Here is a 25,408-nt window from a genome sequence, read left to right on the forward strand (position 1 = left end):
TCTTTCCTCTTCTGAGGCATCAGGGTGGTTCTCACTGAGTAAAGGTACACAACAGGTGGTCATGCAAGTAGGACAGTGATCTGTGAATAAAATGGAATCTGTAACCTTGACAGAAACATGCATCTCTTTCATGTTATTATCCATGCTGTAGTCAATGCTGTCAGTGTTCTGTTGGAAGGCATAAGGGAAACAAAGAGCTCAGAATAAGTATGAGCAATGGATACTCTCAACCAACAAAAAATTATGAGCATGTGCATGGGTACAAAATAGTATTTTTATTTTAATACAATAAGGAATTCCCAACTTACTCCTGTAGTCCAGATATGCTGTTCATCTCCTTATCTTCCGTGTACTGCCCCCAAAGAGTTTACCCTGAGGCACTCTCTTGAGTTAACCTCAGGAGAGACAAGCTATGCAAGTTGCTTTGTGCTATTCAAGAGACCCTTCTGTCCTCAGAAAGACATGATGACAGCCCACTTTCCTGTTTTTAGAGGTGGAGTTTCTCTTGTGTCAGTTTTAGAGGGAAAGGTCCAACAGAGATAAAAATGCTGAAGGGAATTTAAGTTAGCAAATTTGAGTTATACTATCAAACCTGAAAGCTTGCTGGGCTCCCTTTGACAGGGAGGCACACAGAGCAGACTTTCTTAGATGGTGTGTTTTGGGCTTTCTAGTCCACATCCTTTCAGGAGGGATCTTAAGCTGCCTCAGCTGTAAACAGACACCCTGCGGCATAGCATGGTCCATGACGGGTTGTTTCAAGTTCATGGATTGGCAGTGGAGGTCTGTCATGAAGTAGAAATACAAATTTAATTAAATACAAGGGAGTCAAGAGCCTGGATCTATTGCTTTGTTTTCATGATGAGCTTCAAATTTGGGCAGTTCTGGTCAACCACAGAGGCAGATGGTAATGTCTAGGGAGAGGGAACAAAGAAAAACACAGTGGTAGATAAAAGATGAACAGAAAAGTAAGCTGTTACTTTTCAGAATAACTTGTCAAGTATATGGCTCTGAATGTTTCCATTTACTTAAAAAAAAACCCTAGATAAATCACTATTTACTTCTTAAAAAATGTAGGCTGCATCACAGAAATGGTATTTCAAAAGCTATAGGGAGAGTATTGAACACATAAATGTGAACTTTCCATAGATGCATGGCTTTGAAAAGCCTTCACTGTGTCCCCTCATTAGCTTCTCCACAAACACAGTGGCACTCCTTGGCTGAGGCTCAATTTAGACTACAGCAGTTCCTATCAGGTAAATTAAAAGGAATAGTCTTCTTTCACATTCCTATCTAGCAGTGCTGTAATAGTGCCGTGGGAGCCAAGCTAAACCCTCAGGAAGAAATTATTATCCTATCCTTCATGTCCACATCTCTTCTAAATTGCCTTTTGGTAACCTCTTCTAATTGGTTGCAAAATGGGAAAGTTGTATCTCCTGTGACTTTCATTATCAAAATGTTCCCGGAGGTTCTTAATGGTTTCTGCTGTTCTTGACATTCTCCCCTTGTACAGAAAGGAGAAGGAATCGCTGTAGTCATTGCGGCTATTAAAGAGCAGCCTTTTACAGTGTGATCTTCCTTCTAGGTTTGCATCTTCCTAAACATTTAGCAGTAGCCAGCTCGTCAGTAACTTTGAGTTGCATCCACTGTAGCTGGCAAGTATCACAAAACACCCACTCTGGTTTTTTGAAAAGAAAGCTGTGCCCTAGAGCAATTATCCTTTTACTCTTGTCTGATGGACATCAGTATCTTCTTTCAGTGACTATGTATGTATATAGAGGCTCTTGCATTTCCTCATAAGATTTTCTTTTCCTGGCTGCCTATACTTCATTCTAGTCCTTTCAGCTTCGTTATGGATATAGAGAGCTCATAGGCCTTACAGGTAGTTTATATTGGTCACAGTGTGTATCCAGCTGCCTGAGATCCTTTGGTAAATAAAGAAATTCCAGGTTTATCCTTCTGCAGGGATCTGCTTTTTGCAAAAGAGGAAACTTTTTCTTAGCCTTCCAATTTCCAAACTTTATCAATTCTGTTGAAAGCTAAAATAGCATAGGGCATTTCTAATTTATGGTGATCATAAAGGCTAAACCTAGGGTGCTATATGGAGTGAGGCTGAGGAGCGAGATGGAGTGCTGGAGCAGTGTTTGCCCATTTCATCATTAACGTGCTCTCTTGTGTCATTTTGGACCATGCCAGCTACTGATTTTCAGGACACCTAAGCCAATAAGAAGGATTGAGTGCACTGAGAGCTTTACCAGGAGGCAGTATGGGTACCACCCTGCCAGCCCAGCTCCCTTCACTCTGAGCAGTTCTCCCCTGTCATCCCCACAGACACTGCAACCCCCAAAGGCTCATAGGTGTCTTTAACTATGCCAGAGGGAATTAATCATAAAGTTATAGTAATGCCATGAAAACACCACTTGGATGGGCTGAGACTCACTCTTTCCACAATATAGACACTGAGAACTGTAAGAAGACACATGTAAATGATTTTTCATGAAGGGCAGAGCCACAGTGAAGTGCTATGTGATGTAGATGTAGCCTAGCTATGCTCGCCCTTAGACTGAGAGCATGATCTGTCTTCTTTCCTGCTGAGCAGTGTTGGAACATCTGAGCAGTCAGGCTGCCTATCCCACCCCGGCCTTCCCAATGACCATGTATTTGTGGGGCAAAAAACACCTGGCATTACACCCCAGCCCTCCCAACTTTGTCATGGTCACTGCTCTTGAGCAGAGATGTGAGATAACACCTACTGCAGTCCAAGCCAACAGAGGAGACAGCTTCTCCCCAGCCTGAGCATTTGGCTCTTTTCTTTGTACATTTGTTTCTTTTTCATTTATTCAGCAAAGAAAAGCTCCTTGCTCCAGAGCATTTAATGTCCAGAATTGATATTGAATAGGGAAGGATTTGACTGGACACAGCTCTGCAGCCTAAAGTTTTTCCAATACCATGTGCCATTGAGATTATCTAAAAGTTTCCCATTTATACATGGGCTAGTAATAGCACTTCAGAATTTAAAACGGTGATTATTTTTCTGAGGTGTATCAAGTGGAATCTGAACTCTGTTACTGATATCTTTCTGGTAATATTCACAATGATCCAAAATATGACTCTTAGTAACACAGTCAGGTGTCTGACAGTGTATTTAGATGAGCTTTCCAAAATGTCAGCATAGTTGATGAGGAGTATTACTGGAATGGTTGGTTTCTAAAAGAAAAGGATAAGCCATACTCCAGGAAAGAAATACTAGAGTGGTTTTTTTTAATAATATCTATTTTGCAGGCAGATAGCCAGCTGTGAAAGCCACAGCTACCTGCATTGTAAAAACCTACTCATTGGTGCCAGTTGTGGCACAAACTGTCAGTGGCAGAATGCTTTTTCTAGTCTTTTCAAATTAGAAGTAAGCTAACCACATATGATGCTTTTATTTGTTTGAAATGTCTACATTTTTATATATAGTAACTGAGAATGTTCTTTCAGTTGTAGCTAAGCATCTATTGTAAGCTTTCGAACACTGACGTCCAGTGCCATGGGGCATTAGTTCAACAGTTTAGTTATTGTTCTGAGAGAACAGTAGCTTTAAATGTCTGGTGCTTTTGCCTGATTAAATGTCACCCCCCCCCCCCCGCCTTTTTCCATTCTGAGAAAGTCCAAAACTTGCACTGATTGTTTTGCATTCCTAAATGTTTTATGTTATTTAAAACAATACAAATATGGAGTGATTCCACAGGGCACACGATGAAATAGGATTGGATCTTGCACTGTACTTTTTTTACTGCTAGTATGACTTTTATTGTTTTATTATTTCCCTGGGATGGCTCTTTCCTTCCATTTCCCACTGGGGAAATATTTGGCTTAGCAAGGTTATGCATAGTTCTTGAATATTTTAATAATCTACGCAAAACCCATTAGCTGACACAGTGACAACTAATACTTGACAGACAGTAAGATAACAGTTGTCTCAGAGACTGTGAGAGGCCAGAAGAATCTTAAACACTAATCTTGCAGGAAGGATGAAGAGTTGCCTTGAGCAGTGATGCAGCTCATTCAAATGCATGTCGATCTGTCTTGAAGAACTCGTGCTTCAGATCCCTAGTGTAATGAGCTCTAAATCAGATGCTGTTCTTGGCTACCAGGCAAGCTGCATCTGCAGAGTACATCCTTGTAACTCGTTTAAATATTTCTCACTTTGGAGGGAGCAGGTTAAGACAGATCCAGGGAAGGAATGCTGTGAACATATTCAGATTCTGTATCTTTTTTGGCGGACTAGTAGTCATGCCAGTGTAGCTGTGATCACTGAGTGGCAGATCAATCCCAAGCATCATGGGAGGTAACACAAGTTTGAAATCCTCTCCCTGTGTGATCAGCCAGTGCTTTTGGTCGGTGCACTGGTGAAATTTCTTCCTGGTGGCTGGCAAGAGGAAATTAGACATGGGTTAGGGACTGTTTACTTTAACCAATTGCATGTTTTTGTCAGATGGAGAGAATTCTCTGTGTCTTACCCACAATGTCTCCGTCCTGCATCAAATCTGTAAGTGACCTCTCACGTTGGCAGCAACAGCATGACTGAATTACACATCCAAGGTCAAGAACTAAATGCCAGCACAGTACTAATTTTTCCAGCTAAATCGACACCTGGAGAGCTAATGTACTGCTGTACTTACAGCTTGTGTTACATGTAGAAAATAAGCAGTAAAACTCTAGATAATTGCATATGGATTGCATTTGCTCATTATATGTTCACTGGATGATATGCATACATCAGAGACCTAATATTCACTCCAGCAAGAAAGCTCAGTTATAGGCAGGCTGAGCAAATGGAGCTTTTCAATTTAAATATGCAAATGAATTTCATACACACATGGACACTATTAGCAGATGGTCAGTAAGGAAGGCTGTGTACAGAGGAGGGAGTCTTTCCTTTTAATTTGATAAGAATCTGTTCCTGTGGATGTTCTTTCATCCTGAGGAATAGCTTTTATTATCTGTAAATATCTTATAAAATATGAGATTGCCATTCACAACAACCTGAGAGCATCATGCATGAAGTAGTGGATGAAAAATTTTCTCTGGGTGGAGAAAAACAAAGTCAGAAAGAGAGAGTCAAATATTTTTATTGTCATCAAATTTTCAGAACACAATATGGCACAAGTAACTTTAGTAGAAACACATTAGCCAGAGCTGATGATTCACATGGGATTATTGCAAATTTTGAGATTTCTTAAGGAAGAAAAGAATTATTTAAAAATACTTCGAAGAAGAAATGGGCATCAGCTAACTCTGAAATGGGAAACAACCAGAGAATTGGTTAACACATCTTTGACCTTCTGCTCTAGATTTCATCTGCTGTATGCTAGTATTGAAGGGGTGGTGGATCACAGGAAAAGATAGTATAAGCAGAAAGGAGAGGAAAGCATGGTAGTATGAGCTGGCATTTCTGCTTAGCCTCTGTGTCAATCTCATCACTGACTTCTTAGACACTGCCATAAGAAATTGTCAGTGTGACAAAGTACATTACAGCATTTGTGAGAAACACCGACTAATAACGGCCTTCTGAGTTTTTAAAGAGCTTTGTATGCTTTTCTGATCTTTGATGACTCCTCAGTCCTAGTAAGGATCATGTCTTGACCTTCAGTAGCTCTGCAGAAAATAGTTGTTTCAAATAAATTTGAGCAGTATCTCTGTGCACAATGCCAACTTGCAAAACTGAAGTATCTTGAACAAAAGCCCCAGCTGTCAGCCAGTCAAACTGGTCACATATAAAGCAATCATGGCGCTCTACCTCTTCTACCTGGCCACAGAAAGAAAGGGTAGTTGACCTGTTCTGGAAGGCAGCATTTGATGCTGAGCAGAATTTCTGCCACAACCCCATGCTCACAGATGGTGGGGAAGCAGAACAGCCAGAAACATGCATCAGCAAACAGTCTGGCCAGCCCCAGTGCCCACCAAACCCTGTGTTCTTGTCTCAGGCACAGGTAGCAACTGGTGCTCAAGGACAAGCCTCAAAGACTCGGGGAAAGGCGCAGCAAAAATATGATGCTTTTGCTAAATGAGTTTTCTCCCACACTGTGACCAGGAGAGGGAACTCAACCTTTCTGACTCCCATTTTTCTCTAGTTAGGTTTATGAGGAGTCTTGTCTCTTCTGTAATCTTGTTTATATTAGTTTCTGTAGCCTTGTTTGGCCTCTCCAATTTATATGTCAATACTTCACTGATTACTGTCCCCTGTCTGTGGGCAAGGTCAAAAAGGGAGAGACAAGTGCAAAAACAGTCCTCGTGGAAAACTGTTGACTTGTTTCATTACCTAGAAAATGTCATCCTTGTCCTCCTGCACTTAACTATTGGCATATATGATACAGCATGAGACTTACTAGCCTGAAGAAGCATTTGGTTTTGTTAGTGCAGGAGTAATATTCCTATTTTCTGTGCAACTATCAAATCTTTTCTCAGAAGAACTTTTCCCTAAGAACTCTACTTGAATGAGGCCTAAGCAAATAAGTGCTTCTTGATGGCAGATATTTTTTTCTTTTCTATATCCGTCTGGAAAAAATAAATGTCTGTATTCCCCCTACAGGAAAATCTGATTGCAGAGGACTGTAAAATCACCTGACAGGCTGCAGAGGCGTAATTTGGCCTGCTCCTCACAGTCCACAAAAGTTCTTCTCTTAGCTCAAGAGATGGAAGGGTATACTCTGCCTCTCTGAAAGCACTCCCTTCACTACCCTGGTGATGTAATATCATAAACTGGGAAGCCTTGGAGGGGTTTCATTTTTCACTTCACTTTGTGAAGTGCTGAGAAATATCCCTATGTCAGTCTTTTCAAGGCTTCTAACTGATCGTAAGACTGGCCACAGCTTGACCTGCTTATGGTTTAGTTGTCCCAGAGCAGATGCAATTAATATGTATCACCCACAATTAATATGTGGGTGAATATACAAGGAAAACAATGTCTTCAGCAGGGCATTAGCACAAGGCTTCTGTCACTGACACTCGCCTTTGCCCTGTCGTTTCACCCACTGTGATTAGAAATTCATCAAATATGTCTGGAGAATTTGCATGCTTAGCCTGCTTTGGAAAGAGGGGATTGTCTAGCTGTGAAAGGAGATTATGCAGCAATTTCCTCCTCAGCACAGCAAGACAATGAATCTGACTCTTCATTATAGAGGAAGGATGAGTAAGAACGGTTGCATTTCCTGTGCAGCAAGAGCAACATGAGCCGTGCTCCAGATTCCTTTGGGAATTTCCATGATCATGTCAATTTCAGACACAATGCATAATGTTACTATAAGAAAATGTAGATGTTTAAATAGGATTGTTTGTGGGGAAGGAGAAGGGGAAAGGGATTGATCCACTAAACAATGTGTTTGATCTCAGCTAGAAAGACAGCTCTACAAAAGAAGACAGGCTCAAAATTAGTTACTTGAATTTTATAACTCATGCATGAATTACTGACAGCAGCAATGTACTTTTCAGATGGCCCTAGCTTTTATTAAATATTCTCACATTCTCTCACCACTTAGGAAAATATTTCCCTCCACTTAGAAAAATATTTTGCTGTGTTTTCACTATGTGAAAGGCTGTAAAGAAGTCTTGCAGTTACTTGTATATTTGCTAAATAAATGGAGAGAGGTCCCACAAAGCATCTGCCTCTTTCTCCTGCATTTTCACACTCATGCTCAGGGTAAAGACAACTGGTGCTGCTGGTCAAACAGTCTTTCTTTCCCAGGCATCAAACAGTCTTTCTTTCCCAGTCTTTAACAGATATGCAGTCCTGATTAGATTTTTTCTAACTTGAGGGAAGTTGTACATCTGCAAACGCAAAAACTTGTCACAGGGACAACAGTCACAGTGACATATTCTCCTTCTCAAAAAAGACTGTCTAGGAATTGGATGTTAACAAGACGCTGGTCAGAAGAAAAATTTCCTGAGCAGCCTTAGGCAGATGCCTTAGGACTAGTATGAATGTAGGCTGGGAATCCCAGACCAGCAGTTGGCTCCTGAGGGACCAACCCGTGAATTCTGAAATGCATGTGCAGAAATCCCAATGGATGCCCAGGAAGACTTTTGATGCCTCAAAACTAAAATTATTTCTTGTGAGTATTAGTCCAAACAATTGCCAAAGTCTGTTCCATGATCATGTGCTGAGTGGGAAGCCAGGCAGACAGCCAGCATGCTAAAGATTACTGAGATGGAGATGGGAAGTTGTCTCCACGTCTGTCTATCTCTTAGATCCTGCCTTTGAGGAGCTTCCTCGAAGTTTTAAGGAATGGGGAAAAAAATAAAAAAGAAAAAAAGAAAGAAAAGGAAAGCATTAAACTGTGATCATCTAAATGCACCTACTGTTCTTCTGTGAGAGTGTTCACCATGTGTCTTCTCTGTTCATTAAGTCTTCAGAAAAGCTTCAGTGACATTCACATCTCTGATGCAAAAAATGTGTCATTATTTCCTGCAAAGTTGGAGACTTCCTTCAGCAGGAGGAATGTGGATTTTCTTCCTAAAACAGTCTATCATGCCAGTGTTAAAAGTGTGATCTCAGGAGAGAAAGAAGACTCTCAAGGGAGAGAAAAGGGTAGCCATGTTAGGTTATTTTAAAATACAACCAAAAGCTTCTATTTACACGTTGGGTGAAGTCTATGATCGCAAAAGGATCTGAGCAGGATCCTGGTTTATCAAGGAACCTCTAGGGTAAGGAATGGAGGGGAGACACATACAGTTCATACAGTTGCAGGTGTGAGAAAGCAAATGATAATGCCCAAGACCACATGGTTGTATCTGCCTGTTTATTAAGTTAGGTTCATTTTAAGTGCCTGAGTACACTTTTTTTTTTTTTTCTCCCTCATAAAGGAAATGCAGTGACTGCACATGCCTTATTAAAAGATTGCTTGTTTGGCCGGTGGCCATAGAAGAATAATTCCTCTTATTGCTCAGTAAATCAAGTTACTGTCATTTTAGACACTCTAGCTGAATTTCTGATGAGCACATGAAAGAGTTAATTCTACCACTGTCATGGTACCACAGCATTGAAATAAGAGAAAATTTTAGGAACATAAATTGTATCCTCTCTCGTAGCATAAATTTGGAGCCTAAACAAAATCCTTATAAAATTATGCCATTCTGTAAAAGTCTTGCAAAATGTACAAGTAGAACTTGTAGACTAATAAAGTGCAAATAAAATACAAGCAGGGTAGCAGTGTCTTGAATTTGTAAGTATTTCAAATGCATTTTTAAAATTTTAAATAAACTTCTTATAATGTTAAATATTTTTTCATTTCAGTTAACACAACCTTTCTTATGTACGATAATAATCAGGCTATCCTGCACTGGATGGGCCTGTTGATTTAATTTGAAGTGGTGGGCTCCTTCTCTTGAAGGTTTTTTTTGTTGTTTTTGCAATTGAAAGCCTTTCTTTCCTAATAGGATTAGCCCAAATAATTACCAAAGGATTTTTCTGTCATCTGTGCACTGTTCCCCACAGTGGTATTAAAAAGCCTGTCTGCAGTACTGAAATAGTCAATGGCCGTGGGTAGCTGAAAAGGTCATAGTTAACTGTTGCCACTCAAACCAGAGAAAGTCATCTACAAAGGCAAGACTGTGGAGTTTTTTACTCTAATCTCCATTATGCCCAACTGTTCCCATTGTGGGAAGAATAAACATTTGGCCTGAAGCCACTAGGGAGGTTCTGTCAGACAGCAGGGTTAAGTGTGGGACTACAACCCAAATGGTAGGTGTCATGACAATCCTTTGCAGCGCTTGTTCAGTAACACGCAAATTATCTGGGATAACAAAGCTTTAACATTGCATGTGTGCCAAATTTCATGCTAGCTAGCCCTTTGGTTCTTAAATGCAGACCAGAGGCCTCCACTCTGACCTACTGGGCAGGGAGTCTACTTGAGTTTTTTTGGCAGGTCCCTTAAATCCGTGAGATACATCAGCAGTCTGTGGGAGAAGCTTCTGACTCTTCAGCTTTAGGACAGCTCCTTGCTGCTTTTTATAATTTTTATATTTTTGGCACTTTATCAAGAGCAGTTACAAATTTTGTACAAAGAAAGGAACCCCTTGAGGAGGGGAAAAAGAAATTGTGATTCAGGTTGAAACTGCGCAAAAGCATCCTGCTGGGGAAGCAGGTCTGAATTAGTGTCCCTGACTTTAATCCGTGTATCTAATCTGTAACTTTATGGCTTGTTCAAGTCACACAGCAGAAACAAAGTATGTTTCTGCTGTTCTAAGCCTTCATTTCAGGAGTTCTGGCTCTGTATTCATGTTCTGTGCCCCATAATATATTGTACAGAGCAACAGAAAATGAAATCTGAAAGGCATTTCTTCAGCATTAATGTACAGATACCAGTTTGAGAGATGCATGTCTGTAATCATAGGTCACTGTTTGGTGTGCCAGGAAATGAGCACTTTTGGCCTGACCTGTCCCATATTCCTTGAAATCACAGGACATATATGCATACTTTTTCCAGTTTACTGTGAATACTGTTGTTTTGGTAGGAAAAAGGCATCGTAAAGGTCTTTGTTTGAGGTGCTTCATCTCCTGGGGTACTATCTGTACCTGTTTCCTCTCTGCCCAGCCTCTGTAGCTTGTGTAATTGCTTTTGAACATAATCCCATTCATAGATCAAAGAAAATGCACAATCTTATTGTTGCAACTTAATTTTTCCTGGACTAATTCTTACAGTTGTCCTTTGTTGTCCATCTCAATGGTAGATTCAGATGCATCATGCCTTCCAACTTCTGTGCTTTTCCAAATAGTTGGTATTATTTAGCCTCTTCAGTTGGAACTCTTGGAAACTGTCTCATTATGGGCAAGCTGACTGTTGCCAGTAGAGGTAAGTAGCTAACTTACCTCTACACTGGTAAGCAGTAAACCTGAATTTTCTGTCTGCTGCAGCCGCATTAATAATGCATAATGTTTCCTGTAATTACATACATGCACAGAGATTACTTTTTTTTTTTTTTTTGTTAGAGGAGGAAAGAAGATGGAGGTGGAGGTGAAAGGTGGTGGAAACAGATACAAGTAATTATTAATGCTGATAAGACCCAGCTGCATAGGTTTTTAATTAGCCCTTGTCTAACACTAATAGTCACTGTTGGGATAATACTAGCACTTCTTAAGCAGGCTAGTTTAGAAAGGGAAGTGTATTGTCTGCTTACACCTGCACTGTGTAGTGTTACTAGCACAAACTCAGTAATGCAGGCCAAAACGATATCATTCTTTTCGGTTCACTTGAATTTTAGTCATATCGTTTTCTTCAAGGCAGTCTCAAGGAGTGAACTCTATGCAGCTGCGCAGGGCTGCTTTCCTGATGAAACCATGAACTGATACCTGATGAAGGAAAGGAATGCAGTATACCAAATTTCACATATCTTTCAAGTGTTAGTAACAAGAGAATGTTACTAATATTCAGAGGATCATTTCAAATTCATCAATGAAGCAGGAGCACAATCTCTACTCTTCAGAGCAAAAGCAGTTCAAAATTCAAGACCCCCTGTCATTTCATGCCTTTACTAAGCTGAGGGCTTCTGGAATACATAGAAATGTTTTGCCTGTGAATGGGTGCCAGCCTGGTCCATCCTTGGGAGCTTGATCTTTGTCCTGTGGAGCTAGTGCCTTTAGAAAGGAATCTATTTTGGTCACATCCTTGTTTTGTCCTCTAGCATGTACAAAGTTGTTAAAATGTTGTTCTTTTATTGGAAACCAGAAGAAAGGACAAAGGATTTAGTGCGAAATTACAAACACTGAGCGGTTTTTCTGGCCTTTGGCAGCTTTTAATTTAATTGGAGTTAAGCAACAGTTAAGCAATATGCAGAGTTAAAGCAAGAACAAACCATCTCTCAAATGAAATAATGTATTGGATCTTCACTATTTCCATAGCTGAGTAGGATGAAATCTTGCTCACACTGGCAAGATATTTGACCCCATCACTGCAGAAGCAAATTTCTGAAGGAAAGGGAAAGTTTTATAAGGTCTGCCTTCAAAGTGTGGCCCTGGTCAGGAGGGGATTTAGGAACTCTATTTAATTTAATTTAATTTATGTGCATATAGGCCAAAGACACAAAGTGCCTTTTTCTTTTTGTTGTCGCCCTGTAGACTTCACTTGTCCACTTCGCAGCCACTGTTCTCCACAGGCATAACATACCTGCAATGATGTACATGAGGACAGCTCTATTTTAGTTGACTTTCTTTCTGGATGCTAATATGGATGAGCTTGGCTGGGAACACAGAATACAGGATGATCTTAGCCCTGCCTCTCTGGACCACCTTTTCAAATAACCTTTCAGAGTAAATGCATTTATTCCTTAGACATCCTCAAGAAGAAGGAAAAAGACAGTCTGTCCTCGCCATTCTGTTTTTGAAGTCTCACTGCTACTCTGTAGCCTCTGCAGTGAAACACAGGCACACATAATGCACCCCAAGTGGACATGACCCGCGTTGTGAATGCAGGAAATGCTGCAGGAATAATGAATCCTTCAAATGAAATTATAGTTATAAACTCATTTTGATACATATGTATATGTGTATCGGCTCTGTCACTGCCTCTGATGCTCCATTTCTAGGTTGTTCAATGTCCTGCAGAAGGGGATGTTTCCAAAGCCACATTACAGGATTTGTATCACTCAGTAGCGCATATTGCGCAGCGCTGTTGTATGTCCATGTGTTAAGTATGAACAAGTTTTTGTAATAAATCTGCTTTGCCCTGGTGTAGGGGTCTGCTCAGTGTCTGGAGCAGCACAGAGTCTGCTCTGTAGCTTTGTACCTGCATCAGCCAAATGAACATTTCTTTAAGGTTTCAGAGTTTCTTCTTTGCCGGTTTCCTCTCTTGCTCTTGAAAAGACTCTGCCTGATGCACAAATATTGAAGTCCTGTGTGTGAGAAAAGTTAACTACCTTAAATCTATTGACTTCTGGGAGATGAGAGTTTTGCTTTTCTGCTAGACCATACAGAGCACCAAAAAAAGAGCCTAGGTGCAGAAGTGATAAAGATGTGACACGTTAGGCTTTGCATTTAAAACTTGGCTATGTAATAAAAGCGTATTTGGTTAGACTACAAACTCATTACTAAACAAGAAATATCCTTTGTCATACTTATTTGAATAAGTCTTAATTTGCTGGAAACTGACAGTTTTCCTGCCAATTTCAGCAGAGTGATTCATGCCTTCTATGGCCTTCTGAACGCACTAAGAAAGAATATTAAATATTAAATGGTACTAGGTACTAAGATTCTGAGGCATGGTGAGAGCTGTTGCTTTTGTTATTGCTGAATTTTTGCACTTAAAAATATCTTGTTGATTATCTGTTTCAAACAGTGGACATATCAATTCTGCTAACTTGTGCATAATCAGGCAACATATAAACATGACCAGAACTGAACCTTACAAGTGTAATTTAATTAATACCTCAATTTAGGATAAGGTGGATTAATTTCATTATTTAGATGTATTTGTAGAAAGTTGCTAAGCAAACCAGGTCTCGAGGTGAAATCATAATATTTTGTGCAAGCAGAATTCTGAAATTTGGAGATTCCTGAAGTATTACTTTACTGTAAGATGTACTTTAAAAGTCCAAGCCACAAATATGTTAATGTCCTATCATTAATACATGTTTATTTAATGATACAGAAATTCCTCCATGCAGTAGGCTGCCTCCATGCCTTTGACTTCTCTTTGCTTTTCTAATAGCAAAACTATTGAATGAACATATAGTAATGAGTTACTCTATTAAGAACTCCATGAGCAGTTACAATATTAAAAAGTGAAATAAAGTATGGTGCCTTAAGATTTAAACAGCAGCTGTTGAGAATATGTGCAGGTACAAAAATAATTCTGTTTATTCAAACAAAACAACAACAACAAAAACAAAGGATGCCGTAAGTACAGTCAAGATATTTCAGAGTGATGTGTATCCTGTTGGGATCTTCTACATGCCTCTGCCTGAATTATGCACAGATTCAGGACGCGCTTTGGGTCATGGTTTCGCTCTGTGAAGTCTTTTGTGAGAAGACAAGATCAAGACTTCAGGCCTCTGGAGCATGGTCCTATTCTCTTTCTTCCAGCCTAGGAGATATATAGGTATTTACAGGATCAGCATGAGAATTAGGGCTGAACAATGTTAGTGCATTAGTGCAAGTGACAGAACAGAAGGAGCAAAAAGAAAGGAGTGGCAAAGAAAAGGATAATATTGCCACCCAAACTGTTTATCATGAAACCACTGCACTATGCTCCAAAAATGCCTTCTCAGTTCCTGATTAGGCTCTGATTCAAAAAGGCACTTAGATATATGATGTAGCCCATCTCTAATCAGGAAGGCGTTTCACCAACTTGTTTAACTAGATGCACATTTAAGTATTTTATTAACTGTGTGTCAGTGAAGAAAGGGTAATGCCTTGATTCAGGGTTTTCAGGACCTTCAATCAAATTATCATTGTCCAGTGACTCTGCCAGCAGTCGGAGCACTGTGAATACAAAGGCTGACAGCACAAAATTCTGCATAGCTGAGCCTGAGTGCAAAATAGCAGTGTGTGCAATTGCAACTGTCCTATGAATACCATGAGGAATTTTTTCTGTCTGAATAAAGTAGTTCAAAAGCAGGAGTGCAGTACTAAGGTAGGTGGGAGTGAATGACCAAGCCTGAGCCCTGTGACTTCACTGCTGCTCCAGCTCACTGTCACAGTGGGAAAATAAATAATCACAACGGCCCCAGCAGGTTTGCCGGAGATGCCAATGACAGAGTGAAGAAATCAGATCTGGGAAAAAAAGCAATTCCCAAACAAACAAATTTAAAAAACATCTGAATTGCACATGGACTTTCTCTGTCTGCTTCTGCCCTCAGGCAAAAGAGCCTAGCAGAGTGCATTTCTTGTCTTTGCACCTCTTAAATGTTCCTTTACCACATGGTCGAGATAATTACCATTAGCCTGAACAGTGGTGGGGCCCATCCCCGTTTTGTGACTTAGCAGAGGCTGGGGAAGTGAGTCAGTGCCATTGATGAAAAACCCTGATATTCATGGTTTCTTGTCCTATTTCTGTGTCTGGTATAGTACCACTAGCTCTGCTTTAGAATAGGATGAAAGAAATTCAGTGTCTTACATTTCACTTGAAGATGAAAAGACTCAGAACACTTTTTTTGTTCCCCTGAAATAACAGCCCGTTTTATGGCAGTTTTCAGTTTCAATTACTGGCTGTAGCTATTTAAAGTATAAACTCTTCTTAGAACAGCCATTGTTGTTGTGTTGTTTTTTTTCAAATCACTGTCTCTGCAAGACACAACTATTGGACTTACAGCATGTAAATGCTTGGTGTAAATGTGTACATGTGATGCCAATACAGAAAATACTGCTACAGAGGCAACATGAGCTTTCCCAAACATTTTCAGAATCACTGCTGTTTGTTTGTATACTGTACTTCAGACATTTCCAAGTAACATACTAGTGTGAGGACCTGCTTCTGAAACACCAGCATCCAATGTAGTTGGTTTGGCTTGAGGGTACAAAGAGGGTTAGAATAGCTTCCCCATGTCCCATCTTTTATGTTGTCTGAAAGTAGGGGGTCTTCCCACAGCAATCCTTTATACCAACCAAATTAAGCTAACACTAATGATTCTGCTGACATCGACACATTTAGTCTCATGTTTATGCCTGAATATGTGCTTATTTTTATTGTTCATCTTCTCTTGCCTTATCTTAGAGGCTTGATGTTTCATCTCCTCACTCACATATGGCTACAAATGGGCAGAGGGTTTAAAACCAATAAAGGAAAGAAGTTGATGGAAATGGGCAGGAGCATAAAAGCAGCACTATCATCTATGTTATATTTGCTTTACATCAGATGAAAAATAGGATGTCTGTGTGCAAGTGACAGTTTGTCCCCTTTGAACATGTTGAGTTCAGTGACAGGACCAGTATAGAGGCAAAATGAAGTTTTCTCTTTGCGCCATTTGAGCTGAGAGATGAGGTTCCTAGTAAGGGCTTTGGAAGGACTCAAAGAATGCTGGCATCAGTCCAAGGGAAATGGATTATGGAAGGGAGATTGGTGAAACACTGAAAGGATGAATAAATGAATCATTTTCTACCGTGTGTGATGGCCCCTCTTCCCACACCATGACTGCTGGCAGTAATGTTGCTCATTGGGACTTGCTTTGGGTCACTCCTCCATCTTTATATAGTGCACTTATTTAATTTGAAGAAAGTGCAATCAATAAAAAGTGATCCTTTTATCTTCCTCATCAATCTCTTCTTAATGAACATGCACTTTTTTTTTTCTTCTTAGTTTCTTAGTTACAATGCTTTTAATTTCTCAGTATATGGTAGAAAAAGGGGTGCAATCAAACATACAATGGAGCAGTCGGTGCTGCATGTTGCTGGTTGCTTCTTACTGAAGAATAGACATGTTCTTAAAGGAAGCCAGTCGGGGGGGGCGGGGGGCATATCACTTGTCCTATATTGATGTATGGTCTTCTGAGTATTCTTTCTTACGCTGTTATACAGCAGAGCCATGAATAACCACTTGTGAAGAGGTATTTTAATTTCCTAATGTCCCAGCAGTTGCAAGACAGTAGATAATTCTTAGGGAATCTTTTTGTGGACTATTTAGACTGTATTTGAAGGACATAGATATTTGAAATTCAATGGCTTCCATGAGAATGACTCACCAAGCTTACTTTCCAGAACTTTCAGCAGGTTTGGGTCTTATTATGGTATGACTGAAGGGTAAGCTGAGTTAAATGGTACTTGTGCTCTAGTTTGCAGGATGATGTTGGTCATAATCACACATCTATTCACATCTTTGTGGCTGGCCAGAGAAAATAGTCCTCTGCAGTTTGAAGTGCACCTCCTTTTAGCACCTATAAAACTGCTGTTTTGTGTTATTTCCTTGAGCCTTTTGGGAGCGAAACTTTGCAAAAAAAAACCCCACTTGATTCTTCGCAAAAACACTCCATGAAATAAAATTACAGTTTTCTAAGGCTCTTAGTTTCAACCTGTTATTTGGCAGGAGCCCAAAGCTCAGTCATAGATCAGCTTCATTAGTGTGGAGTCAAACTGTATTTTCCTCTAAGCCAAAGAGACCCGAGCTACATGGGAATCAGGAATAAAGCTTTGCACATGAAGCTAACCTTACTGAAACAGGCAAGTAATTTCCTTCCTTTATCCTGCTGTATATACCACCAATGGGCTACCCCAGTAAAACTTCATTACCTTCAAGGTCATGCCACCACTTGATTTTCCAGGCCTCCCTTCCAATGAGCCAGTTCCTGACTCTTCCCAGCCTCTCATCTCCTTCAGCCAGGCAGAGTCCGTGTTTAAGCACAACATGCAACTGCTAGCGTGTCTCTACAGAAATGTAAAAAGCTCACGCCTGCAGGATAAAGCATTTCTGAATTGCTTTGGGGGCAAGAGGAACGGGAAGGACCCCTGAAGTCAGTGACCTGTACCTTCAGTTTATACTTTTATTTTCAGACCCGAAGTGAGAGATCATCATCAATGAGCTTTTACTACAGCCTCGAGAGCTGACTCAGACAGTAATGTGCTCCCATATCCACCCCATCTACGTGGTAGAGCGTACGAGGTTTTTTTGGTCCGAAAGGTCCCAGGAGGAAGCAGCCCGTAAGGAATAGGATTGCAGCATGGCGGGCAGGCTGTGTTCTGGCCCTGGCTTTGGCCACCTGTGGAGCGGGGCCAGGGAAGCTGGCTGGGCGATGATTCAGCACCTCCTTTCTCCTTTCTCGTCGGGGAGTAGCGGGAGCCGCCAGGCACCCCGAAGGCGGGGACAGAGCGCCGGGTGCCGCCCCGCTCTCCTCGCCGCAGGCCCCGTAGCCCCTGCGGAGCTGGGGGGCTGGAGCAGCTCTGCAGGCTTCCCTGCGGAGGGGAGGAGGGGGAGGAGGTCTGGGCACAGCCGGCTGCGTGATGCTGAGGCAGGCAGGCAGCGCGCCAGGGCTGGAGGTGCGGCGGGGGAAGGGACCCGCAGCGGAGGAGGGCACTGCAGCCTGGCCGGGAGCCAGGGACCGCGGGCACGCTGCGGCCGCGGAGCCGGCGGGGGTGCGGGTCTGCCTGCCTGCCTGCCTGCCTGCCGGGAGGAGCTGCTGCGGGCGGGCTGGGCCTGCCGGTGGAGGAGAAAAAGGCGGGGAGAGATGCTCTCCAGCCTCAGTTTAACCAGCCGGGCTGGGGCAGGAGCCGTTTGGAAGAGCTCATTCCCGGTCCGTGCGAGCTGACGGCTCCTGGCGGCAGCCGGGTATGAAAGAGGGCGATGCCCCCACATGCAGAGGAGCCCCTGAATGCGTCCCTCGTGCAGGTAGCCCGCCACACCTCTGTCCAGCTGTGCAGTGTTTTGCGTGTTCGGTTTAACTTCGTGGCAGCCCTTACACGGAAGATGCAAGTTCTCCACGTTAGTTTCTGTTCAGCCCGGCACCAGGAAGATGCGAGCAAAGGAGGAGCATGATATAACGAGGGCAGATAAGTGTAGATAGGATGGAGGGTCATGAAGATTACTGGAGATTGAATGCAGGCAGTTTGCCAGGAAGACCAGTGCAGGAAAGATGTGGACAGGACTGGGGATTAAACACAGGCTCAGAGAAGTGTCAGCAGGGAAAATTCTCTTACTGGAAATAGGAAGGTTGAAAAATTAGACATGGATAAAGAAGAAAAGGAATTTTAAAAAATTTCTGCCAAGCACTCAGATGCTGTATCTCATCTGTGCAATGAATGAATAGAATATTCCCAGCTGGTTATCAACTTGCACTCCACTTTAAAGAGTGATGCTGTAGCTTCATACTTGAGGAACAACTTGGGTGTGTGAAAGTGTGTCTGGTTTTCCCAGATTTATCAGTTGATCAAATGAAAGGTGCATCCTTTCTCTAGAAACTGTGTTTACTTGTAGCCACAGACCACTGCGCCTGTCCTGGCAATGCTGCTTTTTGTTACACTTTCTACAGAGGTTGTGTTTCAGTGCTGTTTGAAATAGGTTTTGAGATGCTCGAGAGAGACTGCACTGATGCAGGATATTACCAGCAAAAGGGAACATGTGCTTTGTAATAAGAGAAGCCATGTATGTAAATATGCAGTGCAAGCTGTTCCTTCTGTCTGAGGCTGCTGATCACATCGTTAACCTAAGGACCAGACACTTCAGTGGTAGGCTAGATTGTAAGATGATTTATCTTTTTACATTCCTTCAGAGAGTGTTATCACTAGCTGTGCTTTAAGGTAAATGCTCCAAGCACTTGATTGTAGTAGCATTGTGATTACTTCAGTGGGCTACAGCCGCCTCACAGGAAGCTTTGTGATCAGACATCCATCAATTAGTCCTTGACGTGACAGTTCGTAAAAACACTATGGGATTCATTGAGATTTTGATAAATCTTTTTCATGTGAATGTTACTAATGTTCCCATGGAAGGAGGGGTGAGATGGGAGTAGAGTTGGAGGCAGAAAGAGAACATGGATAGAATCAGATGCCGCTTTTGACACTGCCAAAAATAGATAACTACAAAGGAATTTACCTTTCATGTGCCTAAACAAGACACCAACAAAAATTAGTTCAGAGCAATTTTTAGCACTTGATTCTTTGTCTCCTTATGCATCCTGCAGCCATTCATACTATGCAGAAAGGGGGATTCTCACCAGCAAAACTTCAATGCAAATGCTTTTATTAAGTTCAAGGACCTGGAAATTGTGCTATAAGTGCCTTGCCTTTCATACACATCTTTATTGTTGCACAGGTGTATTTTTCTGTAAGAGACAAAAGAGACTGGAAATAGATCTGATTCTAGTCTTACTTTCATTGTGTTAGCTGGACTGTTGATTTACCCCTGTATTATACTGCATTGGTGGCAATGGTAGTGCTACATATTAGAGACAGTGAGAAATGTCAGCCAAATTTAACGAAGTATAAGCCTTTAATTAATAATAATAAAAAATAATAAAATAGTTTAATTTTTTTTTTTAATCTAAGGTGAATGAGGATCTATTCTGGCAATATGTGAGCTCTTGAAGAGTGCATTCAGGAATTCAGGAATTGTCTTTAGTGTGAAGTCTGGGGTTTTTTGTGTTTGGAAAAGGGTCTGGAAAGAGATTGGAAAATGGAATTTTTAAAAAAGCGAACCTCTTTGCAATAGCTTGAATGAAAATTTATCAGAGATGGGAATGGCTTGGGGTTTTTCATTTCCTCTGCTTGATCTAAGAAACATTCCAACCTTATTCCTAGGAAATAAAACTTACTCAGGAGCTTGGAAAGAAAAGCTGTCTCTAGGTGTCAGGCAGGGAGAAACTGCTTCTGGAAAGAGGTCTTCCCCCTGGGAGAGATCGAGTATCAGCCTAGGCGAGCCCAGTCCAACCCAAAGAGCTCCAACCGACACCCAGTCCTTGCTGGAGGACTTTGCCATGGATGGCCGCTGCTGCCTCTGGCCCCGCTTTGCCTGGAGAGAGGGAGTGGGTGGGTGAGCAACTCCTGTCCGCTCCCTCCCTTTGATTTGATGGCCTTTATTCCTCCTAATTGGATAAAATAGGAAGTCACTGACAGTCCTGCATTGCTGGGTGTACTGATTTCACTCAGAGCAGCCCTGCAGAGTGCGGGGGGTGGGGTAGGGGAGGAAGGAGCGAGTCTGTACATCAGGGAAACAGGCTGCGAGGGGGCTGGGGGAGCGGGGCGGGCGGGGGGGGGAACGGAGGAAAGTGAATGAGCGCTCAGGAGGACAAAGAGGGAGGGGAGATAAAGGGAGTTACCACCGTCTTGGCATCGCTCTTGCTTTCAAACCTCTCTGTAATGATATTGTTTGCAGTGATGCTCAGACAGCGAGCACCTGCTGCTCTGTAATGATTCAGCCTCTTTCAGCCGCCGCTGTAACACGACAGGATGCTGCTGCTACTGTCACTTCTACCGTTGCCGCTGTTGTTAGAGATTTTGCTTTTGCTCCTTCTACCGCATGACAATTGTTTTCCTCGTCTGAGCAGATACCAGCCTCAGATGCTCAAGGTGAGAGTCTTGCCTTTCGCTCTGGGCTACTGGTTTACTTAATCTGGTCAGTTTGTTCAGTGTTTGTGGTTTTCTTTATCTCATGACCCTCCTTATCCCTATTTTGTTTTGTTGTGCTTGCTTTTGGGGGAATGTTTCTTCCCTCTGCCGAAGAGCTGGAATTGCTTGAGAAGCGTTTAAGGAATTATAAAAGTGTCTAGCAAACAGGAGCTCAATAATTACAAAGCTATTCTCAGTTCAGAGAAGCAGAGACAGTGACAGAGGGCTTGGGGGCACAGGGACTGGGGGGGGGATCTAATTTTTCCTGTGCATTGCTCCTCTCTCAGTTTGGATGATGTTGCTGAGCTTCGACCTTTTATTGACTCCCACTCTGTGATTTTTGCGGAGCACTGTGACTATTACTACCGTCTCTTTTTGTCTGTGTCTCACAGTAATGGACTGTGATAGAGTTAAGGCCTTTTGGAGGTGAGCTGTTTGAGAGCTGATGCTTAAACATGTCTGAAGTAGCTGCCGACACTTTCCCCAGCCCCTCAGCTCAGCTGAGCCCTGATGCGTCCCTCAACGGGCTCCCGGATGAGGAGAACATGCCGGGGACCCAAAGAGAGGACAGGAGGGTCCAGGGGATAGCAGGCCTTGCCGCAACCTGCTGTGTGTGCCTGGAGGCAGAGCGACTGAAGGGCTGCCTCAACTCTGAAAAGATCTGCATCGCCCCTATCTTGGCTTGCCTGCTTAGCCTTTGCCTCTGCATTGCTGGTCTCAAGTGGGTCTTTGTGGACAAGATTTTTGAGTATGACTCTCCTACCCATCTTGACCCTGGGAGGATAGGACAAGACCCAAAGAGTGCTGTGGATCCTACAGCTCTGTCTGCCTGGGTGCCTTCGGAGGTGTATGCCTCACCCTTCCTCGTACCTAGCCCCAAGAGCAAGGCTGAAGTGACAGTGCACAGTGACAGCTCACTTGTACCCTCCAAACCATTCCTCCAGCCTTCTCTATATAACCGCATCCTAGATGTTGGGTTGTTGTCCTCTGCCGCACCTTCGCTGTCACCACCCGCTCTGGAGCCTACCACAGCATCTCAGGCACAAGCAACAGAAACCAATCTCCAAACTACTCCAAAACTTTGTAAGTAAAAGCTATGTGTTTCTTTGGGTTTTTTTCCCCTTTCACATTAAAAAAAAAAAAAAAAAAAGGCACTTAACTGTTCTGTGACTGTCTACAAGGAGGGCATGTGATTGACTTGTGAAGCTTAAGCATGTTAAGAAAGGTATAGCATGGGTCGCCTTCTGAGAACAGCATCTACAGTCCTCAGAACTTAATTCTGAAGTGTGCAGTACTTCATCTGGGATGTCTGTAAAGGGCTGGTACCACCTTTTTCTCTGCATCCACTTGCAGGGAAGTACACGATTTGCTTCAAGGGTTTATCTGATAACTATTCCACGTAGTGTATTTTGCTTATAAATTGGCTTTGTCTCGTGTGCTGGATCTTCCATGTGTGTTCTTTGCCTTGCCTGCAGAGCATTTCTGGTACATCCTTCCTGAAGTCTGTGGCTGCCAGATATCCCTATCATCCTCATGAAACTCTCAGAACAGTGAGAAAAAGCGACAGCAGATTTGAAGCAGTTAGAAATGGGAACTATTAATTTAGCATCTAGCTTATGGTTTTTCCCTTTCTCTTAAGAGCAAAGCATACATTTCTCTGTGGCTTCCCCTATCTCTAGGAGCTGCTTCTTGTTTAACTTGTTTCTCATATGTTGCCTTACTGCCTTTTGTGGGGCATTTCAGGAAAGCATTCTTGCCTTGTGAGAAGAGTCAATTTCCAAATTAGTCCTTGCTCATCATAAAAACAAACAAGAAAAGGTATCTATATTATTTTCTTGGTAATCATAAAGAATCAAAATACTGCATTGCTGAAGTGTCATTTCTTTGACATTCATGATTTTAACCCACCAAATTCAAATCAAACCAAGCCTGCAATTTCTGAGCTGTGTAAAGCTGTGTAACTCTAGTAATAAAGAAGACCGCACTTTTCTGCTGAGGGCACAGGGCTGAGGCTCCCTGTGGAAAGCTGCAGTGATCAGAGTGAAAAAATGCATTCCTCACAAATTTCCTTGCAGGACCCCATGTCATTTATTCTCCCTCATGCCTTCCCTGTAATGCCGCAGGTTGTCACATTGAAGATGGCACATTCTGGACCTCACCCTGGAGCTCTGAAGTCACTAGAAGTTCACTTCTAAGTTTAGCCTGACTGGGACTGAACTTAGTATAGATATATGGTGTTTAGATTAAATCTAATTTTTTAGGCCAACCCCCTTGCCAGTGAAAATGAGTATAACTACAGTGATTTCAGAGGAGGTGCTTTCAGCTGAGAGTCAATCTTGAACAGCAGTTCCAGAATGAGTGAAAGAAAGTTCTGAGTATTCCTGCAGAAACCCTGCTGCCTCTTGCTTAGATAATGTGTGGCAGCCATCCTTCAGATCAAAAGTAATTTGTCTGATGAAAACAGTCTAATAGAGAAATACTGCTGTACCATTAAATGACGGGGCTTTGTCTGTGGTATTACTTGAATTAACCACCTTTGCAATTAAATAGAACTATTCTAAGTGAGCTTTCTTTTAAATATTGCTGATGCATAAAATTTTATTTTGTAGTGCAAACATTCTGACATTAAATATATGACTTTTTAACACATTTTACTTCATAAAGTGACCAGACACCAGTCTGGTCACTTTATGAAGTAAAATGTGTTAAAAATTATTCAGTCATAATTGCCTCAATAATCCCTCATGAATTTCCACATATGTGACAAACCTTTTTCATAAACATGCTAACTTTATCTCTGAAGTAAAGGAAAGGGCAGAGTGGCACAGAAAAGATTCTTTGGAGTTGTCACTGACAAACAGCCATTATCTGCATTCAGAGCTGCTTACATCTGGAAAATAAATTGTGGTCCAGAAGTTTGGTGATTAGGTTGAGAGGGGTTTTTTTCATATTTTTATTTGGGGGTTTTGTGTGTGTAGGAGTTTTTGGGGTTTGGGTTTTTGTTTAATTTGGCCTTATTTTTAAAAGATAAATTTGTTTTTAAGGCATTGTGGAGTTCCATAGCTACAGACTGAAAGGAGAGGGAGAACTGGTAGCAGATCAAGATGGTTTGCTCTAGGGGAGAATGTTGCATAGACAGAATTTTTTCTAACTGTGGTACATAATTCTGACTGTGGCAAGCGTCTCTGATTATCTACAAAGAAAAAGCTGAAAATCTAGCTGGAGAAATACACGGCAGAAGGTCTGCCTGAGAATTCCAAGAGGCATGAAAAGAACTTTTTTGGACAGCTCTTAAAGCTCTGTCTTGGGGTTTTTGAAACAGCTGCATTTCAAACACATCATTGTGTTTTATGTATAGCAAGATTTGTTGAAGAGGTTGACAGATTGCATCACTGCTAACTTTTTTTTTAAAGCCTTTGACAGCTATAAAATTTTCAGTGACATGGCTTGAAAAGTAGCATCTGCAAATTGGATTGTCCCTTCTCCTTTCAGTGTCCTTTTTTTCTTTTCAGGCAGAGTGAGGTAATATGTTCCCAGAAAGTCCTTTATGTGCTGAAATTTTTTTTTCCAGTGCAGAAATAATAAAAAAAAAAGCACAGTTCCTCTTCTGTGCTTGACGTACTGTTTCTGAACCTATCCCCTCCATGAGTTTCCAAATCTTTTTCTCTTCTCCTCTCTTTTCCATCTTACTCAGCATATTCCCCTTAAAGCTGTATCCTTCAAGGTCATAGTCTGCAGAGGGCTAATTGATTCTTCTTTCTCCTGGAGCCTGGAAGAGAAAGGAGAAGAGAGACAATCCTGATAATTGTGTCTGGTGTATTAGATTCAAGACTGGTCTTGTTCCTTTGGTTATTCTTTGCCCTTTATCAACAGAAAAAATATTTCTTTCCATTTATCTTACCTTTTGTATTTTAACATAATTTTTCCTTTGCTGAAAGAGAAAGGAAAGATGAATGTTTTAAAGCATTCCCATATTGAGGGAGATTGTCAATCTTAGCATATTTACACCAGAGAAGATATTATTACAAGCAGGATATAATAATACACTCTAACCTACAATCTCCCTCCCTCTGAGAAGACGTGAAGATTGTAAAAATACTAACTCAGTTCAGGAGCTAAATTTCACTTCTTCTAACACTATCACCTTCAAACACAATTCCATCCTTTATCCAGGCTGGTTAGAGATTCAGTTCTGTAGTACTGCAAAAAATGTGTTTCTGTAACAATAGTTTTTATATATCTGCAAACCAACCGTTCCACTCTTTAAAGGTCTTCCAACAGCCTCCTCTTTCCATTTAAGAAGACTTCCCCACGAAACTCCCAGTAAGGCCTGTGCAGAGCTTGCCTTTCTGGGGTGACAGCTCTGCCAAAACCAGTGCAGCGCTCCTGTGCTTTGGTTCTGCCCCCGAG

General features: G+C 41.7%; 2 protein-coding genes across 11 annotated transcripts in view; both read left to right on the plus strand.

Annotated features, from left to right (window-relative positions):
• Positions 1 to 25,408, plus strand: part of NRG1 (neuregulin 1) — a 288,370-nt gene that overhangs the window by 168,409 nt on the left and 94,553 nt on the right. For 5 of the 10 annotated variants that reach the window (XM_063181179.1, XM_063181172.1, XM_063181171.1 and 2 more), the window contains exon 1: positions 21,340 to 22,081. The exons of 3 other annotated variants lie outside the window; for them this stretch is intronic. In XM_063181179.1, the coding sequence (XP_063037249.1) occupies positions 21,454 to 22,081 (628 nt within the window). In that variant the 5' untranslated portion in view covers positions 21,340 to 21,453. Of the gene's footprint in view, positions 1 to 20,826; positions 20,960 to 21,339; positions 22,082 to 25,408 lie in introns of those variants that run through there. 2 more of the 10 variants (XM_063181170.1, XM_063181178.1) reach the window with 2 other exon arrangements.
• LOC134432442 (uncharacterized) lies at positions 20,696 to 21,231 on the plus strand. The gene has a single exon (XM_063181181.1). It carries the CDS (start codon positions 20,840 to 20,842, stop codon positions 20,999 to 21,001), a length of 162 nt encoding a protein of 53 aa, XP_063037251.1. The 5' UTR covers positions 20,696 to 20,839; the 3' UTR covers positions 21,002 to 21,231.

The sequence above is a fragment of the Melospiza melodia genome, chromosome Z (assembly GCF_035770615.1).
Source record: "Melospiza melodia melodia isolate bMelMel2 chromosome Z, bMelMel2.pri, whole genome shotgun sequence".
Classification (NCBI taxonomy): domain Eukaryota; kingdom Metazoa; phylum Chordata; class Aves; order Passeriformes; family Passerellidae; genus Melospiza; species Melospiza melodia.